At 35.5% G+C, this 23,745-nt stretch overlaps 1 protein-coding gene and 1 long non-coding RNA gene across 2 annotated transcripts in view; one reads left to right on the plus strand and one right to left on the minus strand.

The window, feature by feature from the left end:
• BRDT (bromodomain testis associated) overlaps positions 1 to 23,745 on the plus strand; it is a 49,524-nt gene that overhangs the window by 18,599 nt on the left and 7,180 nt on the right. The window contains exons 12-16 of the mRNA XM_057552593.1: positions 8,345 to 8,400; positions 10,628 to 10,802; positions 16,837 to 16,937; positions 22,697 to 22,902; positions 23,421 to 23,595. Coding sequence (XP_057408576.1) covers positions 8,345 to 8,400; positions 10,628 to 10,802; positions 16,837 to 16,937; positions 22,697 to 22,902; positions 23,421 to 23,595 — 713 coding nt within the window. The remainder of the gene's footprint in view (positions 1 to 8,344; positions 8,401 to 10,627; positions 10,803 to 16,836; positions 16,938 to 22,696; positions 22,903 to 23,420; positions 23,596 to 23,745) is intronic.
• The window catches only part of LOC130708825 (uncharacterized), a 31,115-nt gene continuing 21,978 nt past the window's right edge, over positions 14,609 to 23,745 (minus strand). The window contains exons 2-3 of the long non-coding RNA XR_009009219.1: positions 17,662 to 17,755; positions 14,609 to 14,885 (exon numbers count right to left, since the gene is read on the minus strand). This is a non-coding gene — a long non-coding RNA (uncharacterized LOC130708825). The remainder of the gene's footprint in view (positions 14,886 to 17,661; positions 17,756 to 23,745) is intronic.

The raw sequence follows: 23,745 nt of genomic DNA on the forward strand, positions 1-23,745 counted from the left end.
TGCAAATGGAAATCAAAAGAAAGCTGGAGTAGCTATACTCATATCAGATAAAATAGACTTTAAAATAAAGAATGTTACAAGAGACAAGGAAGGACACTACATAATGTTCAAGGGATCAATCCAAGAAGAAGATATAACAATTATATATGCACCCAACATAGGAGCACCTCAATACATAAGGCAACTGCTAACAGCTATAAAAGAGGAAATCGACAGTAACACAATAATAGTGGGGGACTTTAACACCTCACTTACACCAATGGACAGATCATCCAAAATGAAAATAAATAAGGAAACAGAAGCTTTAAATGACACAATAGACCAGATAGATTTAATTGATATTTGTAGGACATTCCATCCAAAAACAGCAGATTACACTTTCTTCTCAAGTGCACACGGAACATTCTCCAGGATAGATCACACCTTGAGTCACAAATCAAGCCTCAGTAAATTTAAGAAAATTGAAATCATATCAAGCATCTTTTCTGACCACAACGCTATGAGATTAGAAATGAATTGCAGGGAAAAAAACGTGAAAAGCACAAACACATGGAGGCTAAACAGTACGTTATTAAATAACCAAGAGATCACTGAAGAAATCAAAGAGGAAATGAAAATATACCTAGAGGCAAATGACAATGAAAACACGACGATCCAAAACCTATCGGATGCGGCAAAAGCAGTTCTAAGAGGGAAGTTTATAGCAAAACAAGCCTACCTCAAGAAACAAGAAAAATCTCAAGAAAACAATCTAACCTTACACCTAAAGGAACTAGAGAAAGAAGAACAAACAAAACCCAAAGTTAGCAGAAGGAAAGAAATCATAAAGATCAGAGCGGAAATAAATGAAATAGAAACAAAACAATAGCAAAGATCAATAAAACTAAAAGCTGGTTCTTTGAGAAGATAAACAAAATTGATAAGCCATTAACCAGACTCATCAAGAAAAAGAGGGAGAGGACTCAAATCAATAAAATTAGAAATGAAAAAGGAGAAGTTACAACAGACACCGCAGAAATACAAAGCATCCTACAAGACTACTACAAGCAACTCTATGCCAATAAAATGAACAACCTGGAAGAAATGGACAAATTCTTAGAAAGGTATAACCTTCCAAGACTGAACCAGGAAGAAACAGAAAATATGAACAGACCAATCACAAGTAATGAAATTGAAACTGTGATTAAAAATCTTCCAACAAACAAAAGTCCAGGACCAGATGGCTTCAAAGGTGAATTCTATCAAACTGTGATTAAAAATCTTCCAACAAACAAAAGTCCAGGACCAGATGGCTTCAAAGGTGAATTCTATCAAACATTTAGAGAAGAGCTAACACCCATCCTTCTCAAACTCTTCCAAAAAATTACAGAGGAAGGAACGCTCCCAAACTCATTCTATGAGGCCACCATCACCCTGATACCAAAACTGGACAAAGATACTACAATAAAAGAAAATTACAGACCAATATCACTGATGAATATAGATGCAAAAATCCTCAACAAAATACTAGCAAACAGAATCCAACAACACATTAAAAGGATCATACACCACGATCAAGTGGGATTTATCCCAGGGATGCAAGGATTCTTCAATATATGCAAATCAATCAAGATGATACACCATATTAACAAATTGAAGAAGAAAAACCGTATGATCATCTCAATAGATGCAGAAAAACCTTTTGACAAAATTCAACACCCATTTATGATAAAAACTCCAGAAAGTGGGCATAGAGGGAACCTACCTCAACATAATAAAGGCCATATATGACAAACCCACAGCAAACATCATTCTCAACGGTGAAAAACTGAAAGCATTTCCTCTAAGATCAGGAACGAGACAAGGATGTCCACTCTCACCACTATTATTCAACATAGTTCTGGAAGTCCTAGCCACGGCAATCAGAGAAGAAAAAGAAATAAAAGGAATACAAATTGGAAAAGAAGAAGTAAAACTGTCACTGTTTGCAGATGACATGATACTATACATAGAGAATCCTAAAAATGCCACCAGAAAACTACTAGAGCAAATCAATGAATTTGGTAAAGTTGCAGGATACAAAATTAATGCACAGAAATCTCTTGCATTCCTATACACTAATGATGAAAAATCTGAAAGAGAAATTAAGGAAACACTCCCATTTACCATTGCAACAGAAAGAATAAAATACCTAGGAATAAACCTACCTAGGGAGACAAAAGACCTGTATGCAGAAAACTATAAGACACTGATGAAAGAAATTAAAGGTGATACCAACAGATGGAGAGATATCCATGTTCTTGGATTGGAAGAATCAATATTGTGAAAATGACTATACTACCCAAAGCAATCTACAGATTCAATGCAATTCCTATCAAATTACCAATGGCAATTTTTATGGAACTAGGACAAAAAATCTTAAAATTTGTATGGAGACACAAAAGACCCCGAATAGCCAAAGCAGTCTTGAGGGAAAAAAACGGAGCTGGAGGAATCAGACTCCCTGACTTCAGACTACACTACAAAGCTACAGTAATCAAGACAATATGGTACTGGCACAAAAACAGAAACATAGATCAATGGAACAAGATAGAAAGCCCAGAGATAAACCCATGCACCTATGGTCAACTAATCTATGACAAAGGAGGCAAAGATATACAATGGAGAAAAGACAGTCTCTTCAATAAGTGGTGCTGGGAAAACTGGACAGCTACATGTAAAAGAATGAAATTAGAACACTCCCTAACACCATACACAAAAATAAACTCAAAATGGATTCGAGACCTAAATGTAAGACTGGACACTATAAAACTCTTAGAGGAAAACATAGGAAGAACACTCTTTGACATAAATCACAGCAAGATCTTTTTTGATCCACCTCCTTGAGAAATGGAAATAAAAACAAAAATAAACAAATGGGACCTAATGAAACTTCAAAGCTTTTGCACAGCAAAGGAAACCATAAACAAGACGAAAAGACAACCCTCAGAATGGGAGAAAATATTTGCAAACAAGTCAACAAAGGATTAATCTCCAAAATCTATGAACAGCTCATGCAGCTCAATATTAAAGAAACAAACAACCCAATCCAAAAATGGGCTGAAGATCTAAATAGACATTTCTCCAGAGAAGACATACAGATGGCCAACAAGCACATGAAAAGATGCTCAACATCACTAATTATTAGAGAAATGCAAATCAAAACTACAATGAGGTATCGCCTCACACCAGTTAGAATGGGCATCATCAGAAAATCTTCAAACAACAAATGCTGGAGAGGGTTTGGAGAAAAGGGAACCCTCTTGCACTGTTGGTGGGAATGTAAATTGATACAGCCACTATGGAGAACAATATGGAGGTTCCTTAAAAAACTAAAAATAGAATTACCATATGATCCAGCAATCCCACTACTGGGCATATACCCAGAGAAAACCGTAATTCAAAAAGACACATGCACCCCAATGTTCATTGCAGCACTATTTACAATAGCCAGGTCATGGAAGCAACCTAAATGCCCATCAACAGACGAATGGATAAAGAAGTTGTGGTACATATATACAATGGAATATTACTCAGCCCTAAAAAGAAACGAAATTGAGTCATTTCTTGAGATGTGGATGGACCTAGAGACTGTTATACAGAGTGAAGTAAGTCAGAAAGAGAAAAACAAATATCGTATATTAACGCATGTATGTGGAACCTAGAAAAATGGTACAGATGAACCGGTTTGCAGGGCAGAAGTCGACACACAGATGTAGAGAACAAACGTATGGACACCACGGGGGGAAAACCACGGTGGGGTGGGGATGGTGGTGTGCTGAATTGGGCGATTGGGATTGACATGTATACACTGATGTGTATAAAATTGATGACTGATTAAAAAGTAATAATAATAAAATAAATGAAGAACACCATTATTCTGTGACTTTCTATCTTATTTAATTCCTTAAACCCTTTTCCAATCCATCTCTGATGAGGGCCGTCTCTCAGGTAAAGGAAAAAAAAAAAGGACAATGATTAAACATTGGTATAAATTTAAAACCTTTCTAAACTCTTTTTCATAACCCAAAATATCATTAAATGCCAGATCAAAGATATAAATGAGGCTTGACAATAAAATCAATTCCAGATACATATATCCTATGTTAACTAGGCTGTGCTAGAATGTACACACAAGCAATTGAGAGTTTTCTAATGCTCAACAAGTTTGGCTATCTTGAGTGATATAATAGGGAGGAATATTATTAACAGATTTAATAATATTACTGAGAAACCATCAAATGGAGCAGCTCATAGGTAATAGTGCTTTTTTGATTCTATCCTTGTAGGAAATAACTTCAGGAACTGTTTAAATGTTAGCTCAGATACTTGATTAGTGTGGAATAGAATATTTTTCAGGAATGATTATCATTTCAATTCTTAAAACAGTTATACACAAAGAAATTGAAGGGTTATGGCATCAATTCTTTACCTGGTTAAGACAAAGTGAATTTGTCTCTTCATATTTTGGACTTTTTGCTTTTATTGGCTTCAGTGTAATGTTCTGAAAGTGAAATTTATGAAATTCTTTAAGTAACAATTGTTCCTTTTTTTTTTTTTTTGAAATTTGAGTCTCAGATTTTTTTTTTTTTTTAATTTTATTTATTTATTTATTTATTTATTTTTGGCTGTGCTGGGTCTTTGGTTCGTGCGAGGGCTTTCTCCAGTTGCGGCAAGTGGGGGCCACTCTTCATCGCGGTGCGGGGACCGCTCTTCATCGCGGTGCGCGGGCCTTTCACTATCGCGGCCCCTCCCGTCGCGGGGCACAGGCTCCAGAAGCGCAGGCTCAGCAGCCGTGGCTCACGGGCCCAGCCGCTCCGCGGCATGTGGGATCCTCCCAGACCAGGGCTCGAACCCGTGTCTCCTGCATTAGCAGGCAGATTCTCAACCACTGCGCCACCAGGGAAGCCCCTGTTCCTTTTTTTTTAGCTTTCTTAATTATGGTGACTTAAAAGTAGGAGTAAAATAACTGTTTCTCTTTAGTACTACAACCCACATCTTCTGTAGAAGTGACAATGATGCTTTTTTTTTTTTATGCAAGGGAAAAAGGACAAACTTTGTTCAAGATTAGATTTTAGATTTTATTTGTTTAGATGTTTAGATTTTATTTTACCTTTTAAGGGGGAGAATGGTTTAGTAAATGTAGGAGGTATGAAATGACAGTTTGGAGTACTTTTCATCTTTCAAGCTAGAAAGTAAGAGAAATGATTAGTACTCATCATTTAAATATTTTAAACTTTCATTAGTTTCTCATCAATTAGAGTGTTTTTAAAGCCCCAGAAGGATAAATTCAAGGACTTGGGCTTGATTAAAAACTTGCATATATTGAGGTCTGTACTTCAGCCACGAGTCTTAGAAATAAGGATAAACTTTGTCATGTGCATTTAAAATTTTTCTGTTCAAACTGGGTCTTACTGAATAAACAGGCTGTCTAGAATAGTGTTTCTCAACCTTGGCAGTACATTAGAATCACCTGTAAAACTTTAAAAAATAGTGTCCAAATCTGAATGAATGGAGAGTGGGGCCAGGTAAATGTAGTGTTCAAAGTATCCCATGTGTGGACTTACCTGGCAGTCCAGTGGTTAAGACTCCACGCTTCCAATGCAGGAGGCCCATGTTCGATCCCTGGTCAGGGAACTAAGGTCCCATGTGGCGTCGCCAAAAAAAAAACAACAAAAACAAAACAATGTATCCCATGTGACTGATGTGCTTGCAGTGTTTGAGAATCATCAGTCTAGGTGTTTTTTTTGTTTGTTTGTTTGTTTCCACTTTCTAAGCTCTAGTTAAAATTACTTTGGTAAAAGGAAGAGGCAACTTATAATCGGTTTGTTCTTCTGTATTATATAAGCACCACACACTTAAATCAAAATACCAAAACATTCTTTAAAGGGAGCAGATTCTTTTCGTTCATAGTGCTTGATTTTTATCAATAGAACATTAGGCAATAAGCTTGGGCAAATCATTCAACATCTCTGGACATACTTTCTTTCCTATAAAATGAGGTAATGACTTCCAGTCACTTTTCTGTACCCTGTCCTATACAACAGAAGTGTGATTTGTTTTTCTAATTTAAAAATCTTCAGTAATTTTTTCTGCTGTAATGGTATTACATTCTGGTTTTACATTATGTATGGTATTATCTTCATATTCAATTTATCAAATTTTTTAGTCAGTACTGGCTTGCTGATAATATTTGGTGTCTCTGGAGCATTGATCTCAGTGCTTTGATAGGTGATGGTTATTAACAAACCTTTCAATCAAATATTTGATGCCAGATCTCTCTCTTTTTCTTGATTCTGTGATTAAAATTTTTGCTTAGTTTGAAATGAAAGCTTTCCAATCAAAGTTTTATATTGAGGTTTTTGGGGAGCTGTGAAAATAAAACACATTATATAATGTGCAAAATATTCATTTGTTTAGTAGTTAACATATTTTATCCAATTGGATCCTCACAAGGTAGGTATACATATTATCCCAGATCCCTGGTGAAGTTAGTTGACAAGCGTGTATGTTGTCACTATAGTGCTCAGTTTTATTAATGTTTGTAAGACCTGGTAGGGCTTCTTCAGTTATTGAAATGTGGTCTTAAGCTTGATAGTGAAAATGTGTATGTTTGCCTTTTAATTCCAAAGGCCAGGAACTCATAAATAAACAGAAATATGCAGTTTTATTTTACTATGTTCCTGGAAAGTCAGCTACGTAAGAGTAGAATGAGAAGCAAAATACTGAGTTTTAGGCTATCATTGTTCATCTATCTATAGTCTGTAAGACTTTTTTGAGGCATACTGTATTTGGTGGTTTTGATTTTTTTTTTTTAATTAAAAATCTTTGATGGCTTTTGCTAGTGTTTTTTAGATTTTGAGGTGCTAGTTTTTATAATAGTCCTGAGCTTTAGTTTTATGTCACAGAACTAAGATAATGCCCTTGAATTTTTCATCAGAACACTAATGTGGTATGTTGTATTTTTACTGTAGTTAAGAGTTTATATCATTGAATAATTTGTTTAGGTGCATATTTGGATAATTAAGACAGATGTATAGATGTACATATATTATATGATCGTATTAATGAAGTCTGTTTTTTTTTGTTGTCGATCAAAGCTGAAATCATAATTTCTCCCCTAAATGTGAAAGCTACCTGGATCTATACCCTCAATCTTTGCAGTCTGTCTTCTTCCCTTCCCCTTTCCACCTAACCCCCAACACTTAAAATAATACTTAGTGGAGTGACATTAAGATGGTCCATGTCATTTTAAATACTTGAATTCTTTAAATTAAAGCACATCATTGAGTGGCACTTAGCAATTTTAACAGTGTCCAGCATCAAATATTTTAGGAAAGAACAGTAACACATCCAGTGGAAACTGATGGCATTTCAGGAGGCAGAAGGTAATTATTAAAATTAGAATGTTTTAAGTTTGAATAAGACCTGGTGTTGACCAGCCTTGGTTCCCTGAAGCCTGAGGCAAATAATGCTCAGGAGGCTCATGAAAGCTGGCCTGGAGAGATCAATCAAGGCATTAACTACCAGTTTGGTGCTTTACCACGCTGACTTAGGCTTCTTACTGGGGAGGATAGCACCAGAATCAATTGTAGGATCAAGAAAGAGGAACCTATGAGCACCATGTCAGAGAGATCTCTTTTTATATCTACTCTACTGCCAGTGTTAGCTGTAAAGGTATTTCTAAAGGTAAAGGAGGTACTATAAAACCCATTTGTTTCTATGTAGTTGAGGCTGCCAGATAGCTCGGAAGTAAACAGAGTATTAATTAGATGGGATCTTTATTATAATGCTTAGCAAGCAGAGCAGACTTTATCATGTATAATCAAATAGCTTCACTTTTAATAAAAGACTGTATCCTCTCAGATAATGACATACCCTTCTCTTGTAGTAAATTCTTAGTTATTTTAATTAAGCCTTTTAATGGCTACTTGGTTAAAGATGATTTTAGTATAATTGGTACTGCTTGTTTAAACCCTTATCTCTGTTGTAACTTGTTTCTTTTTAAACTGTCGCTTATTCAAGCTCTTTACTGTGAAGTAACACATTGTTCTTTTTGCCTAATAATCCAAATTGAAATTTGTGTGGGGATATTTATTCCATTATGTGGAAAAGAAAATATCCCTTTTCAAAGCAAGTATCCCTTTAGAAATTTTGACTGATTCCAAGAGGGCAAAAAAATTTATAAATATAAGAATTTCTTGATTTAAGAAGTTGACCATTTTCTTAAAATCATCACTTTCATTCTAATGTGAAAAAATTTGTAATTTAGATGATGGTAATTTTTTAAGTTGGCAAATATTAAAATATTTATATACGTTTGCAGAAATGTTTCCTAAATTTACCGGAGTAAAACAGAATGATTCTCCTTCTAAAGAGAAAGTAAAGGTAAGTTAATTCTTCATTTTTACCTTAGAATTTTAAAATTATGTAGGTTATAGCTCACTGGTATAGTAGTAGCTTTCTTTAAAATTGTTCTTGATTTTATTTACATGAAGAGTTGTCACTCATTTTAATTTGTCACTTAAATGTTCAAAGATTTCTTTGTAAAGAAGATTGAATAGTGAAATGATTTGGTTACATTTTTCTAACAAGATGTGACTTTTTTATGATTTAGTCAAACAGGTAAGTAGAACAAATTATAGAAATTTCAGCTTAGTCTTGAGAGTCTAAATACAGAGAGAAGGTCTTGGTGTCCCCATGTGTGTACAGTAGGGTATGCACAGTAAGGTGGAATTTCTCCAAAAAAGGTAGTAGGGGAATGGTAGTGAGAGTTCTAAAGATAAAGCTTATAATTACCAACTATTCATTTTTAGCACATCTGTTTGATGAGTAGTTGACGTGCTTTGAAAAGGATAAAAGTAATTTTATCTTTTACTACTAATCCTCATAAAACTTTTAATCCTTTGTACCCATCCCAAATATAGAATTACAGGTGTATACCTTTTATTAAATCATAAACTTACTTAACAACATCTAACTCTAGGTCAGGGGAAGTGCAACATAAATAATACTGTCTTGAAGGATCTCTTAGTTGTGAGAAGAGATATAATCACACAGTTAAGAGATTGTATGATTAGTGCTATAATCATCTATATTCATAATTTATTGAGAAAATGAAGGAGGAATATATATATACTGCCTGAAGGAGGGAATGCTTAAAATGGGTTTTAAATTATAGGGAAAGGGAAGAAATGGTTAGTATATTGACATGCTGATTAGGGACTTAACTTTTTTAAACAGAGGTAGTAGCAATAAGAGAGCGGAAAAAAAGCACAGGAGGTGTGTTCAGGGAAATATGGTAGCAGAGGGTGTTTGTATGGGATTAGTTGGCTTTGGAGATATAATAGGGAGGGCTTTGCACACCTAGATAAAGTGTTAATATTTAATTTGTTAGGTAGGCGTGAGCTCTCAAAGGTTTTTGAGTGGAATGAAGATCCAGATGATCTGTCTGCCATAGGTATTAGTGGAATCAGAAAATTATGTCAAGTTATGAACAAACTTTGGAATAATTCTCAGTACATAGCACATAGAATGCTATCTTTATGATCTGTTTGTGACCGAGTTTTTTTCAGTGTCACTCACTGAACAGCGAAATGCTCATGTAAGACAAAAGAGGAAATAAATTTATAGGATCATGAATAAATGCACATATTTGTGTGTTTCAGAAAGTGTTGTTTTGCCTTTAAGCTTTGGGCTTGGGTCTGTATTATTGTTGGGATAAACATTCCTATGCCCTTCGTTTTATTCAAACTAGCATAGGTATTCATACACTTGCCTTATCGACTCACTCACTCTAACCGCTTTATTAGATGGAGAAGGAAGATTGTCTTATTCATCTCTGTACTATCTATAACTCAGAGCTTAGTAGATAAGGTACCTGGGCTTTGGTACTGTAACTTAGCTTGCCACTGAATACATGTGAGATTTTAGGTTAAGTTACCTTCCTTATATCTAAGTCCTACTGTAAACTGTAAATGGGGATAATAATTATACCAAACTCATAGGATTAGTGTGAGAAATTAAGAACTATATAAAAGGCTTACCCTGGTGCCTTGCACATCGTAAGTGTTAACTAAATATTAGCTATTATAATACAGCCTTTTCTTAATAAGTAGTTAACAGAATTCGGAATCAGAATTTGTTGATAGTCTATGGCTCAACCATCATGTGATTTGTTTTTTTTTAAACACCCCCTGCTTTTATATCTATAATTCACTAAGGAAAAGGGGGTAAAGAAAGTGGATTAGTCTCTAGATTTGGTATAAAAGCTCAGTTTTTATTTTCAGTAGATCACAGGGAAGCATTTGAAAATAAGCAACACTGTTTAATAACATGTATAAGTCTATGTGTACTAGTAACTAAGATCATAGACTTTGACTCTGCTTATAAGCTATATGATGGCCAAGTTATTTAATCGTTCCAAACCTTAGTTTTCTCATTTGTAAGATAGTGATATTTATACCTTATAAATTTGTGTGACTTAATTTAATATCATATTCAAAGACAGTATTAAATTATATTCTATCCTCTTGTGTTTCTATTTTCTTAGTTATACTTCTTGTGTGGTTAAAGCTCTGAAAGATAGTTTTGTTTAACTTTGTCTTAGCAGATACAATCTTCTGTGCAAGATACAAACTCTAGGAAAACTAGCCTGGTTCATCAGACTACATGTTCAGGTGGAACACCACCAAATCACCACCAGTTAGTATTTAATCATCAAGAATCAGAACGTTTACAGAGTGTGGAAAACATTTCACCTTTACAAATTCTGCCTCTTTCAGGTAAGAAATTAAGAACTAAATGACTGTGATTGAACAACTGACTTCTAAATAAAAATGCCAAGATTATCTTAAATGTTATGGATCTGGAATACTGAAAATCATAACAAGTAAATTCCAGGTTAGAAATAATCCCTGAAGCATATTGCTTTATACCCCAAGGTACTCATTACATTTGAATGAAAGAAAATTGTATGTGCAGTTCACACACAACTTACTTTCATACAGATTATATACATTGGCATATGAGCCATACATAAAAACCTGTTACTGCCATAGATCATAGCAAGCTCTGAGCAGACTTGCGAAATGTTGCTGTAACTTCCATAACGTCTGTGTGGGTTGGAAAGGTAGATTAGAATAGGGAAAAGATAGAGATTCTATAGGTAGAGAAATGAAGTTATAAACATTAAAAACAGTTTACAGTTAAGGAAACTTGGGCCAGAAATACTTGCCTAGTGGTGGTTCCTATTTACCAAAAACATCTTCTAAAACTGGAAATTTTTATATTGTTAGGTTCATTTGACTTTATAAATGTCTTATCTGTTAGTCTTATCTGAAGTGAACGTATCACCTTTCTCAGCCTGGTCCTCCTGGGGATGTGTGGCACAGGAGGATACTTCTCTGATAGTGATGAGCCCAGCTTATGGAGTGCCTGAACTTTGAGACACAAATGTATTCAGGCCTAGACAGAAGCAGATGTGAATATTCCATATCCACGTCTCCTTCTGCTCCCTGGCCTTCCAATGGCAGGGGTTTCTCCAAAGCAGAAGAAATTTCTAAGCTGTTTTACTGAAGCACAGATTAGGAGGAACACAGAAGTTTTGATCCTCCTTTATTGCTTCCAGTAGAAGCTCCCTACTATTCTGCGTTTGAGTATTCCATTTTGCATTTAACTCGAGTTATAGCTCTTGACTGTGGAGAAGGAGTGGAGATCAAGAGAGAAAATATCTGAGGCAACACTGGGGGGCATCCCAGGAAGAAGTATAAACAAAGGTCCAAAGTATGAAATATTTATAGCCATTCTTTTCTGGAAAAATATTTTCAAGGTACTCAGGAGAATAACTGAAGATGTAGTTGTTCTAGGTCATAAATTACCTTAAATACCAGTGCTACATTTGGATCTTTTATTTTGCACACAAAAAGTAGCTTCAAACAAGAGCATAACAAAATGAGATTTTACATTAGGAAGAGATTGCTGCTTGCTGTATAAGGGATGGACTAAGATGAAGATGCTCTGATATAACTGGGACCAAGTAAGGAAGCTGAGTGCTATAGTCTAGGAAAGAAATTATGAGGGCCAAAACTAAGGCAGTAAGTACAGAAAGGACGTGGCTGTATTAGATGTTTTTGTGGCAGAATTACTAAGCTTTATTAGAATAAGTGTCTTACCAGAGTATTATCCAACAGTTGGCTTGAAAATAAGAGACATTGTTCATTTTGGACATGTTCAAGATGCTGCAGAATATCTAATTGGAAATATATAACTAGAAATAGGTTTCTGGAACTAATAGGGTGTAACAAGAACTACAGTTAGGAATTACCAATATCTAGAAGCCACTTGAAGCCATGAGAATGAAGGAAAATGTACAGAGCAGGAGGAGAAAGGTCAAGGACAAAATTCTGGGTAACCAAACTCCCTCAGTAAAAGTAGAAAAAATTAATAAGTTAAAAGAAGAGGTAATCAAAGCTAAGAGGAAAAGGAAAAATGGTATAATAGAAGCCCAGGAGATACATTTTTCGAAGGAAATCATCATCACAAGTATCATGTCCTACTATATACAAAGCCTTAAAGTACCATGAGGAATGAGGAGAGAAGATTAAAATTGGCAATGTGAGACTTTTTTGCTTTTACAAAAGCTTCTTTTATGGCTATTGTGATTGAGACGGAAGCAGATTCTTGTAAATTGAGAAGTAATGGAATCTGAATGTAAATGAGTCTTTCAAGAATTTTGTTGAAGAGGATGGGAAGATAGCTGTGGCTTTAACAGGAAGATAGGTGTTTTGTTTTTGTTTTTGTAAGACTGGGAGAGACGTTGTTTTGTTTTGAATTTTGAAATCGGAGAGATGTGAACGTGTTTGAAGGCCAGTCGGAAAGAACCAGAGTAGGGAAAAGTTGCTGTTTTCATTATAGCAAGTTCATAGGAGAATGATAGGGATAGCTTTGAAGAAGAATAAAGACATTGAAAAATAGTGGAAAGAATGCAGTCAAGATGGTCTTTTGTTCCTATTTTAAGAAAACGTCCTATCTATGAAAAGTCAGGCTTTAAATATCTAAATCTTCGGTCGGGATCCGTTTCTTGTATTCCTTCAATTTCTGTTTATACGTGATTGTGAGTAACAATATTGTGTAAAGGGAAAGTTTGGATGATGCCGAATGGCTGTTCTATTGCACTTAAGCAGATTTTTCAGAACCAAAGTGGTTTGCACTTGCCAACTGTAGGTGGCACTATGCCCAAGGGAAACTGCAAATATATATAAGCTATAAAATGTATATAGAATTTTACTTTTCTGGAGTTTAATCTTGGTGGAAATAAATTTTTGGTTAAACCTTTAAACAAAAAAAGTAAAAAAAATTTTACTCAAGTTTTCTTGTAGTTTGGCAAAAATGTTAGAGTGCATAAATATTTAAGAAGTTGAAGTTTTAAGTGTTATCAGTTTTCTTCAAAACCTCTGCCATCATCTCCACATGAACTGGAAGATGTCTAATTTTTTTTCCTTAAAATAAGTTGAAATTTTTAGTCATGAAGGATTACTAAACTTATCTTTATAATTTATCCTTCCACAGTTCATAAAAAATCTTCACTCAGTTGTATTAAGAATTTTTTTTTAAAAAAACTTATGCTGTCACATCAATGTGAATTAACATGGCAAATGAAAAGGTAGATCAAGGAGTTTGCCATCTAGTAGGAGAAATAAACAACTGGTATATAAAGTAAAAATAGGGACTTCCCTGGTGGCACAGTGGATAAGACTCTGTGCTCCCAATGCAGGGGGCCCGGGTTCGATCCCTGGTCAGGGAACTAGATCCCACATGCATGCCGCAACTAAGAGTTCACATGCCACAACTAAGGAGCCCACCTGCCGCAACTAAGACCCGATGCAACCAAATAAATAAATATGTCTGTGGATATATGTGTGTGTGTGTGTGTGTGTGTGTATAAAATTTTTTAAAAATTCAAATAAAATAAAAATAATGTGCCCTAAAAGAAGCAAAAATGAAATTTAAGGAGATGAGGAAGGCAGAATTACGTGATCTCTTTGAAAGATGTATATTGATGTATAGTAGGATCAAAAGGCATTTTGGATGGAGGGAACTACACGAATGAGGGTATCTAGGTGACCAGTAATTCAATGTGATTAAAGCTTTGCTTGGATAAATAGGAATACAGGGAAATAAATTTGGAAAGGTAAATCAGGTTCAGATCATAAAGAGCCTCAATACCTAGAGACTTTTGGAGTTAATTGTAATGGTATAGTCAGTGGGGAGCCAATGAAGATTTTTTGAGCAGAGTGTGCTTCAGTGTAATTACTCTGCCAATATTGTGTAAGTCAGTTGGAGAGATGGGGAACAGAGACCAGAGAAGGAAAAGACCAACTGGGCTGTTGCAGTAGTACAAAAAAACTAAGTGATGGAAAGAAAGAAAAAGGTATAGTTGAAAGAAATCACAAGAGTGGAGTGAGCAGGTCTGCAAAAGATGAATATATGCTGGGTTTTTTTTTTTTAATAAATTTATTTATTTTTGGCTGTGTTGGGTCTTTGTTTCTGTGCGAGGGCTTTCTCCAGTTGCGGCGAGCGGGGACCACTCTTCATCGCGGTGCGCGGGCCTCTCACTGTCATGGCCTCTCCGGTTGCGCAGCACAGGCTCCAGACGCGCAGGCTCAGTAGTTGTGGCTCACGGGCTTAGTTGCTCCGCGGCATGTGGGATCTTCCCAGACCAGGCGAACCCGTGTCCCCTGCATTGGCAGGCAGATTCTTAACCACTGCGTCACTGGAAGCCCTATGCTGGGTTTTAATAACAAAGGGGTGTATAAGCTTTGGTGGCTCAGAGGATAGTGGCTGGATGCTGGTCCAGGTTGACAGACCTGGAACACAGATGAAGAACAGATGTCTGAGGAAAGATGAGTTTTGTAGTGTTTTGAGGTGCCAGAGGGCATTCATATGAAAATGTTTTTCAGAGGGTTGGTCCCTTGACACACTTCCCTTGGCTTCTGTGACACTCTTCTCTTGATCATCCCATCTCTGAACGTTCTTTACAGACACCTACTTTATCTGCCTACCTTCAATGTTATAATACTCTGAGTTACATCCTTAAGCCTCTTTTTACTTTACTCCAGGCTTTTCTAGCCGTATTCCAAAGCGTAGGTTTACTAAGCTAGGACCTCCCCCTCAGCTCTCATAGCTATAGGCTTGGAGCAGACCTCCCATTTACCCAGGTATGCCATACATTGATCATTTTCTACTTATTATGGCATGTAAAAGGTTGGAAGGCAGCAATCTATACATCCTTCCTGGATGATCTTCTTGGAGTCTATGACTTCTAGTCTCATTTTTACAACTCAAGCATCCAAGCCCCAGGCGTGTTTATACAACTCTACTGAATACCTTAAACAGCACGTAGGCATGTCAAATACAGCATGTCAAAACTGAATTTACCCCTTTTAATTCCTACATTTAAATCTTTCCTCTTTAATTCTTGATAATGGCACTGTCACCACTTACCAACTTAGAGTCAACAAACTGAGTCGTTTAGAATATACTTCTCTTGACATATATACTCTTTCTACTTCTTAAATAATATCTGATCCCAAGCAGAGAGGGGATGTAGTTCTGTACTTAGACCTTTTCTCCCTATTTTTCCATTCCCTGTTGAACTGAGAAAATAGGTGCATTGGGCCACGTAGGAACACACAAATTTAAACTTTGTCCTTTCATTCATCTGTCCACTGACTGTTTTGTCTCACCCTCCTGTGCTCACTCCTATCCTTTAGTGTTCCTCCCTTCTTCAAGCCTCAACTTCAACTAGTGTGATTTAGCCAGAGAATCAAAGGAATTGATGGGTGATAGAAGCTTAAATGTAAGTTCCTATAACTCTAAGTGGCCAGCATTTTATGAGCCTGAGCCAATTAACAAAAATATAGCAATTCAAGTTTTCATTTTTCTCCTCTGTCCTTTTGCTACTAGTTAGGACCTATAGACAAGAGCTGGAGAGAACTGAAACAGAAATGACCTAATTAAATTTCATACACCAGGATGCTTTTGGTCACAGATGCAGAAAATTCAGCTCCAAACTGGCTTACACAACAAGGAATTTTGTTATCATACATATTGTAGTCCAGAAGTAGGTCAGTCATTTAGACATGTTTGACAAAGGCTCAAGCTCTATTTCTGAAATTATTTTCACCTGTAATAAATGAAATATTTGTATGGAAGCTTTACAGTCAACAGGATTGTGTGGTTTGTTCTCTTCACCTCAGAGTCAAACAACATTTTGCATTTCTTACTCCTATCCCCCACTGGGTAGTTTAGGTGTCTGGTATCTTCGTTCTTCAGTTCTTTGTATTTTCTTTGTTCTCAATTTGGCTACCAGGAAGCATCTTTCCCTGGAAGCCCTACAGTGGCTTAGGCCTTCTCTTTTCTAAATGATTCACTGGTGTGGGGGTAGGATTACCATAATTAGCTTGGCCAATGAAGACTGATCTCTGGAGCTGAGGTCAGTTTACAAGCTGAAAGACTGCTATACCATCGGGAAAGCTAAAATAGGTCTTCGTAGGTGAGCCACAATGTCAGCTATACTTTATGCTGACAAAAAAAAAAGAAGACAAAGGAAAGAAATAAAGGAGGTAAAATTTCAATTGAAAATGTTTATTTTACAGTATTACAGTTCTCCAGCTAAGAATACTCCAAAATTAAGCGTACAAAAACTAGTTATTTTATTTTCATAGTTTCTGACCTAGTGGGGGGGGGGAATGTCAAATTCTGGAGAATCAAGATGAAATAACTTGACTATACTATTCTAAAAATGTGTGCATCCAGATGATCCTGAACAACGCTTGAATGGCCTAACTGTGATGCATCAGTCTGGTGATAATGACACAGTGGTGTTAGAATCAGAATGTCAAGTTCCAGTGCAGAAGGTAAGAGTAAAGTTATTTTTTCTCACAAATATTGAAGGGATTTAAAATTGAATATAGAAGTGGCACAGAGGTATTTTAAGCCCTAATTTGAATGAATTTTGGATCTCTAAGCCTAATTTTTGCCTACTTATTAAAAAAAAAAAGTTAAACTGTGAGCAACACTCTTCCCCACCCTCTACCTTCAGTCCCCATATTTGTGTTTAATTGTAAATTCTATAATGCTGGTATTTGCCAGCTATCCTGATTTTAAAACATGTTATAAAACTATCTTTTAGAATCTGTTGTAGATGATTTCCTCATGGAGTCTTTGGTGCACTTAATCTTAAACCACACATTGATCAGTCTTTCAACAAGTATTCTAGATGTTTGGGATACATTAGATACACCAGGTACTATTCTAGACATTTGAATCTAGTAACTGTCAGAAACGGACTATGAATGAGATATTCACATATCCCCTCTTTTTTTCTCTCCCTCCCTTCCTTCCATTCTTTCCTTTCTTTTTTCCTTGTAAGTACTTCAGAGGACAAATCTTACTGCTTGGGCACACTTAGGAATATCTGACATTTCACCATGAGGAGCATATTGCTTTGGCCCTTGTTTTTTCTCATTCTTAGAATCTTTGACTTTCTTACATACTGCTCTGCTAATAATTATTATCATCAAAGATTACCTATGTTTAATATGGGTGTTTTGTTATTGATAAGAACCATTTAAAAAGTACCTTTCCTGGGAATTCCCTGCCGGTCCAGTGGTTAGGACTCCTTGCTTTCATTGCCGAGGGCGCGGGTTCAATCCCCGGTCGGGGAACTAAGATCCTGCAAGCAGTGTGGCCAAGGGGGAAAATAAAAAAACAATAAAATTTTTTTTAAAAAGTGCCTCTCCTGATATCCAGCATAAATTTTTTATTGTTACTGTTTTTTGTTTAAACAATGGAAGTGTCATCTATCCCCTTTAGGATACAAAGAATAATGCAGCAGAGTTTCTCAAATTAAATATTTGGTTTACTGTGTACTAAAATCTTTGTTTCTAATTTAACAAAACTGTAATTTTGACTGACCCAAAATAAAGTTTGAAAACAGTAAGAAAATTTTCAAAAAGGCAAAGAGATTACAGCAAAAATAAGCAGCAAAACATCAAGTATATGTCATACCATTGAAGTTTGTGCTAAAGGTAAAAGTGACATAAGTCTACTCTCTGTTGATTTTTAATGTCTAGCATATAGTAGGAACTAAAATGTTGAAAGCTTGAGGAGGAATGGGATTGTGTGGCTTGTTCTCTTCACAACAAACAGTTTCCATTCTTTTTTTTTTTTCTTGATTTTAAACTGTTTCCATCCTTGACATTATTTCCTACTGTTGCTCACTCACTATCAGCAGTGTTACCACTTACTGGAAAAAAAAAAAAAGGCTACAGAATTTTGGTGCTAGAACAGATCTTTGAGAATTAGTCTTTATGAATAAACTGTGGCCCAGACAGTTCAAGCATCTTGCCCAAAGAAGAGCTGATACTAAAATAAAACATTTCAAGAAGCTCCCAACCTCTGTTGTTTTACTCAGAGCTCTAGCTTTGCTGTTCGTCTCTTACTTACCTCTGCCTCAAGAAAAGCTATCCCTTCTTGCCAAGACTTCTCTATCTCTGTTCTTCATTTTCTTTCATTTAACAGATTTTTGTGGAGCTCTCCTGCCATCTCTATAGTCTCTATTATTCCTTTTGTCTTATTTCTCCACTACCTGTTTACATTTTAAACCAGGCTTTCTCAACTATAGCACTATAGACATTTTAGGCTGGATAAGTTTTTCTTGGGAGTAGGCCTGTACATTGCAGGATGCTTAACAGGAACCCTAACCTCTACCCACTAGATGCTAGCAACACCCTTTCCCCTACCACTACGTGACAACCAAAAACTTTGCTGACACTGCCATAGGTCTTCCCTGGGCAAAGGAGAATCACCCCAGTTGTGAAGCAGTGCCGTAATTTTACCTAGAATCCAGCTGTTCCCCTATTCCTGTAATTTGCCCTATCAGAGGAACCAATGATGTCTAAAATTGCTGCATCCCTCCCAAAGTCTTGATAGGGTAAGGAGTCCAGGGTCTTCTACTACTTCTCTCTCTGGTTGAACATCCACTGTGGTGATTTCAGTTATAGTCTCTCTGCAGATGACTCAAATATATAGTTCAAGCTGAATCTGTAGATTGCTTTGGGTAATATGGATGTTTTAACAATAGTAATTCTTTCAGTCCATGAACATGGAATATCTTTCCATTTCTCTGTATCTTCTTCCATTTCTTTCATCACTGTTATAGTTTTCAGTGTACAGATGTTTCACCTTGGTTAAGTTTATTCCTAGGTATTTTATTTTTTTTGATGCAATTGTAAATGTGATTTTTTTTCTTAATTTGTCTTTCTGATAGTTTGTGTATAGAAACACAGTGGATTTTTGTATATTGATTTTGTATCCTGCAACTTTACTGAATTTATATATTCTAATGTTTTTGGTGGAGTCTTTAGGGTTTTCTATATATAATATCATGTCATCTTCAAATAGTGACAGTTTTACTTCTTTCTGATTTGAGTGCTTTTGTTTCTTTTTCTTGCCTGATTGCCCTGGCTGGGACTTCCAGTACTATGTTGACTAGAAATGGTGAGAATGAGCATCCTTGTCTTATTCCTGACCTCAGAGGAAGAGCTTTCAGCCTTTCATCATTGAGTATGATATGAGGTGTGGGCTTGTCATATATAGCCTTTATATGCTAGGATATAGTCCCTCTATACCTACTTTGCTGAGAGTTTTTATCATAAATGGCTGTTGAATTCTGTCAAATACTTTCTCTGCATCTATTAAGATCATATTTTTATCCTTCATTTTGTTAATGTGGTATATCATGTTGTTTGACTTGCAGGTGTTAAACTATCCTTGCATCCCTGGAATAAAGCCTACTTGATCATAGTGTATCATCCTTTTACTATATTGTTGAATTTGGTTTGCTAATATGTTGTTGGGGATTCTTGCGCCTATGTTCATCAAGGATATTAGTGTGTAATTTTTTTTTCTTGTGATGTCCTTATCTCATTTTGGTATCAGGGTAATGCTGGCCTAGTTAAATAAGTTTGGAAATGTTCCCTCCTCTTCTGTTTTTTGGAAGAGTTTGAGAAGGATTGGTATTAATTCTTCTTTAAATGTTTGGTAGAATTTACCAGTGAAGCCATCTGGTCCTGGACTTTTTGGAAATTTTTTGATTACTGATTCAGTCTCCTTGCTAGTAATTGATTTGTCCACACTTTCAATTTCTCCATGACTCACTTTCGGTAAGTTGTATGTTTCTAGTAATTTATCAGTTTCTTCTAGGTTGTCCAGTTTGTTGCCATATAATTGTTCATAGTAGTCTCTTACAATCCTTTACATTTCTGTGGTATCAGTTGTAATATCTCCTCTTTCATTTCTTTTTTTTTTGCTTTTTTTCTTTGATTGATTGATTGATTTTGGCTGAGTTGGGTCTTCATTGCACGCAGGCTTTCTCTAGTTGCGGTGAGTGGGGGCTACTCTTCGTTGCGGTGTGCGGACTTCTTATTGTGGTGGCTTCTCGTTGCAGAGCATGGCCTCTAGGCACACAGGCTTCAGTAGTTGTGGCACACAGGCTCAGTAGTTGCGGCTTGTGGGCTCTAGAGCACAGGCTCAGTAGTTGTGGTGCACGGGCTTAGTTGTTCCATGGCATGTGGGATCTTCCCAGACCAGGGCTCGAACCCGTGTCCCCTGCATTGGCAGGCGGATTCTTAACCACTGCGCCACGAGGGAAGTCCCTTCTCTTTCATTTCTGATATTATTGATTTGAGTCCTCTTTTTTTTTTCTTGGTGAGTCTAGCTGAAGGTTTGTCTGTTTTGCTTATCTTTTCAGAACACCAGTTCTTATTTTCATTGATCTTTTCTGTGGTCTTTTTATAGTCTCTATTTCATTTATTTCTACTCTGATCTTTATTGTTTCCTTCCTTCTTCTAATTCTGGGCTTCATTTGTTCTTATTCTAGTTCCTTGAGGTGTAAATTAGGTTTACGTGAGATGGTTCTTGTTTTTTGATATAGGCATTTATCACTGTGAACTTCCCTCTTAGGACTGCTTTTGCTGTATCCCACACCTTTTGGTATGTTGTATTTCCATTTTCATTTGTCTCAAGGTATTTTTTTTTTAACTTCTTTTGATTTCTTCTTTGACGCATTGGTTGTTCCAGTAGCATGTTGTTTAATCACCATATTTATGAACTTACCAGTTTTCTTCTTGTAATTGATTTCTAGTTTCATATCATTGTGGTCAGGAAAGACACTTGATATGATTTCAGTCTTCTTAAATTTATAAGACTTGTTTTGTGGTATAACATTAACTATCCTGGAGAATATGACAGCTATTAGAAGGGCCATCTAGACATGTAATATCCAGTGTCCAGTATGGTAGCCACTAGCCACATATAGTTATTGAGCCCTTGAAATGTCTAGTGCAACTGAGAAACTCAGTTTTAGAACTTACAATTAACTTAAATTTAAAAACTTATACTCAGTTCAGTTATTGGAGAACGTAAGGATGTTTGGAACAGTTTGATTATGCACATCTACTTTTTCAACTGTAAATTTTATGAAGCCTAATTACAGATCAATGATTTCTAATCAAAGTTAAGCATTTGAATTGAGATGTGCTATAAATGTAAAACACCAATTTAGAAGACATAACAAAAATATAGGGAATTCCCTGGTGGTCCAGTGGTTAGGACTCCACGCTTTCACTGCCGAGGGCCTGGGTTCAATCCCTGGGCGGGGAACTAAGATCTCACAAGCCGCACAGCACGGCCATAAGTAAGTAAGTAAATAAGTAAATAAATAAAATTATCTTCAATCTTTTATATTGACTGCATGTTGAAATAATAATGCTTTGGGTATATTTGGTGGAATAAAATATATTATTAAAAGTTTTAGTTTAAAAAAAATTGTGGTACTGGAAGATTTTAAACTATATATATTTCTATTGGGCAGCACTGATCTAGACCTTGGCATATCACAGTTAAGAACAGTGATCACAATCAGTTAATTTTTTTCTTCATACCGAGGAAAGGAAAACATAGTTATGTCAGAGGGTTCTCAACAAATACTGTGCTGTTCTTCTGGCATCGTCTTACTTTCCCTCTGATTAATCACTTGTATATTTGCTTTATTTTTCTCATAAGATCATAAATGTCTTTTTTAAGTTTTGTAACTTAATTTTTTTTATTGAGGTGTAGTTGATTTACAATGTTAATTACTCCGCACAGCAAAGTGATTCGGTTATACATATATATATATATATATATATATATATATATATATATATGTATACATTTTAAAAATTCTTTTCCATTATGGTTTATCATAGGATATTGAATATAGTTCTCTGTGCTATACAGTAGGACCTTGTTGTTCATAAATATCTTGATTACAGTGACCAGGGGATTTTTATATTCTTAACAGATTGTCATACCCTTAACATATATGTTTCATATTAAATTGAAATAATTGTCAAGCATGCTATTTTAATTTGGTCTTAGATGAATAGTTGAATTTAGTTAATCTGTTATCCTATTTTTTCTACTTTAGTAACCTTTAACTTAAGTTTAGTAAAGTTACCTGAAGCCTTCAGAATCTTTATTTATGATCTATTACTATATCAAAAAATATTGCTTTTCTTCCAAAATTTAGTTGACATCTGTAGACATATACTGAATCAAATATTTGTTTTAGGATATAAAGATCAAGAATGCAGATTCTTGGAAAAGTTTAGGCAAACCAGTCAAAACATCAGGGGTAGTGAAATCATCAGATGAGCTCTTCAACCAATTTAGAAAAGCAGCGATAGAAAAGGAAGTGAGAGCTCGAACACAGGAACTAATACAGAAACATCTGGAACAGAATACAAAGGAACCAAAAGTATTTCAAGAAAATCAAAGGTCTGTAATTTACTGGATTAATGGAGGCTTTGAGAGATATAGACATGTATTTAAAATAAATCTCTTTTTTGTAAGTGGCTATAATTCAACTATTTAGTAGACCACAAAGCAAATTATATTTAGAAAAAGTAAATTTTTATTGATTTTTAAAAAATTGGTAAGTAGTAATATCTATTTTGAAGGGGATAGAAATAATCAAGTGATTGAAGAAGCTATTAAAGATACCAATATTGCTAAATTATAAAGACATCACTATTTTCCAGAAATGTCTTAATATTTCCATTCTATGTGTAAGAAGATGATGATAAACCTTGGTCATAGTTTTCTAAAACCTTCTCTTCATTAACGTAGATTGCCCGATGTAAAATTTGACATCAAAAATACTAAAAATAATGTCATAACATACAAAAAAGGGTTATCTAGAATATTGCTTTATATTTATCATTTAACAACGTATCTTCATAATAAAAACTTTTAAGGAGCTTGAAACCTACTTTGAACTTTATTGTTTCTTTAAGGGACCATGGCTTCACTCTAGAATCTTTTCCAAATAAAATGCAAAACAAGTGTCTTGGAGAAGAGCAGAAAGAACATCAGCAGTCACTGGAAGCTCAAGATGGAGGCAAACTCTGGCTTCTCAAAGACCGTAATTTAGCAAGGGCGAAAGAGCAAGAGCGGAGGAGAAGAGAAGCAGTAAGTGAATTTTAGTTTACTAAATCTAACGAACAAAGGAAAGATTTAACAGAGCAGTGTCTTTACATGTTCAAACATGTATTCTGGGTGGTTCTTCAGTGACAGTAACCTCTTTGGTGAGGATCAGGTTCTAAAATCAGAGAGTAAAAT

The sequence above is a fragment of the Balaenoptera acutorostrata genome, chromosome 1, assembly GCF_949987535.1.
Source record: "Balaenoptera acutorostrata chromosome 1, mBalAcu1.1, whole genome shotgun sequence".
Taxonomy (NCBI): Eukaryota; Metazoa; Chordata; class Mammalia; order Artiodactyla; family Balaenopteridae; genus Balaenoptera; species Balaenoptera acutorostrata.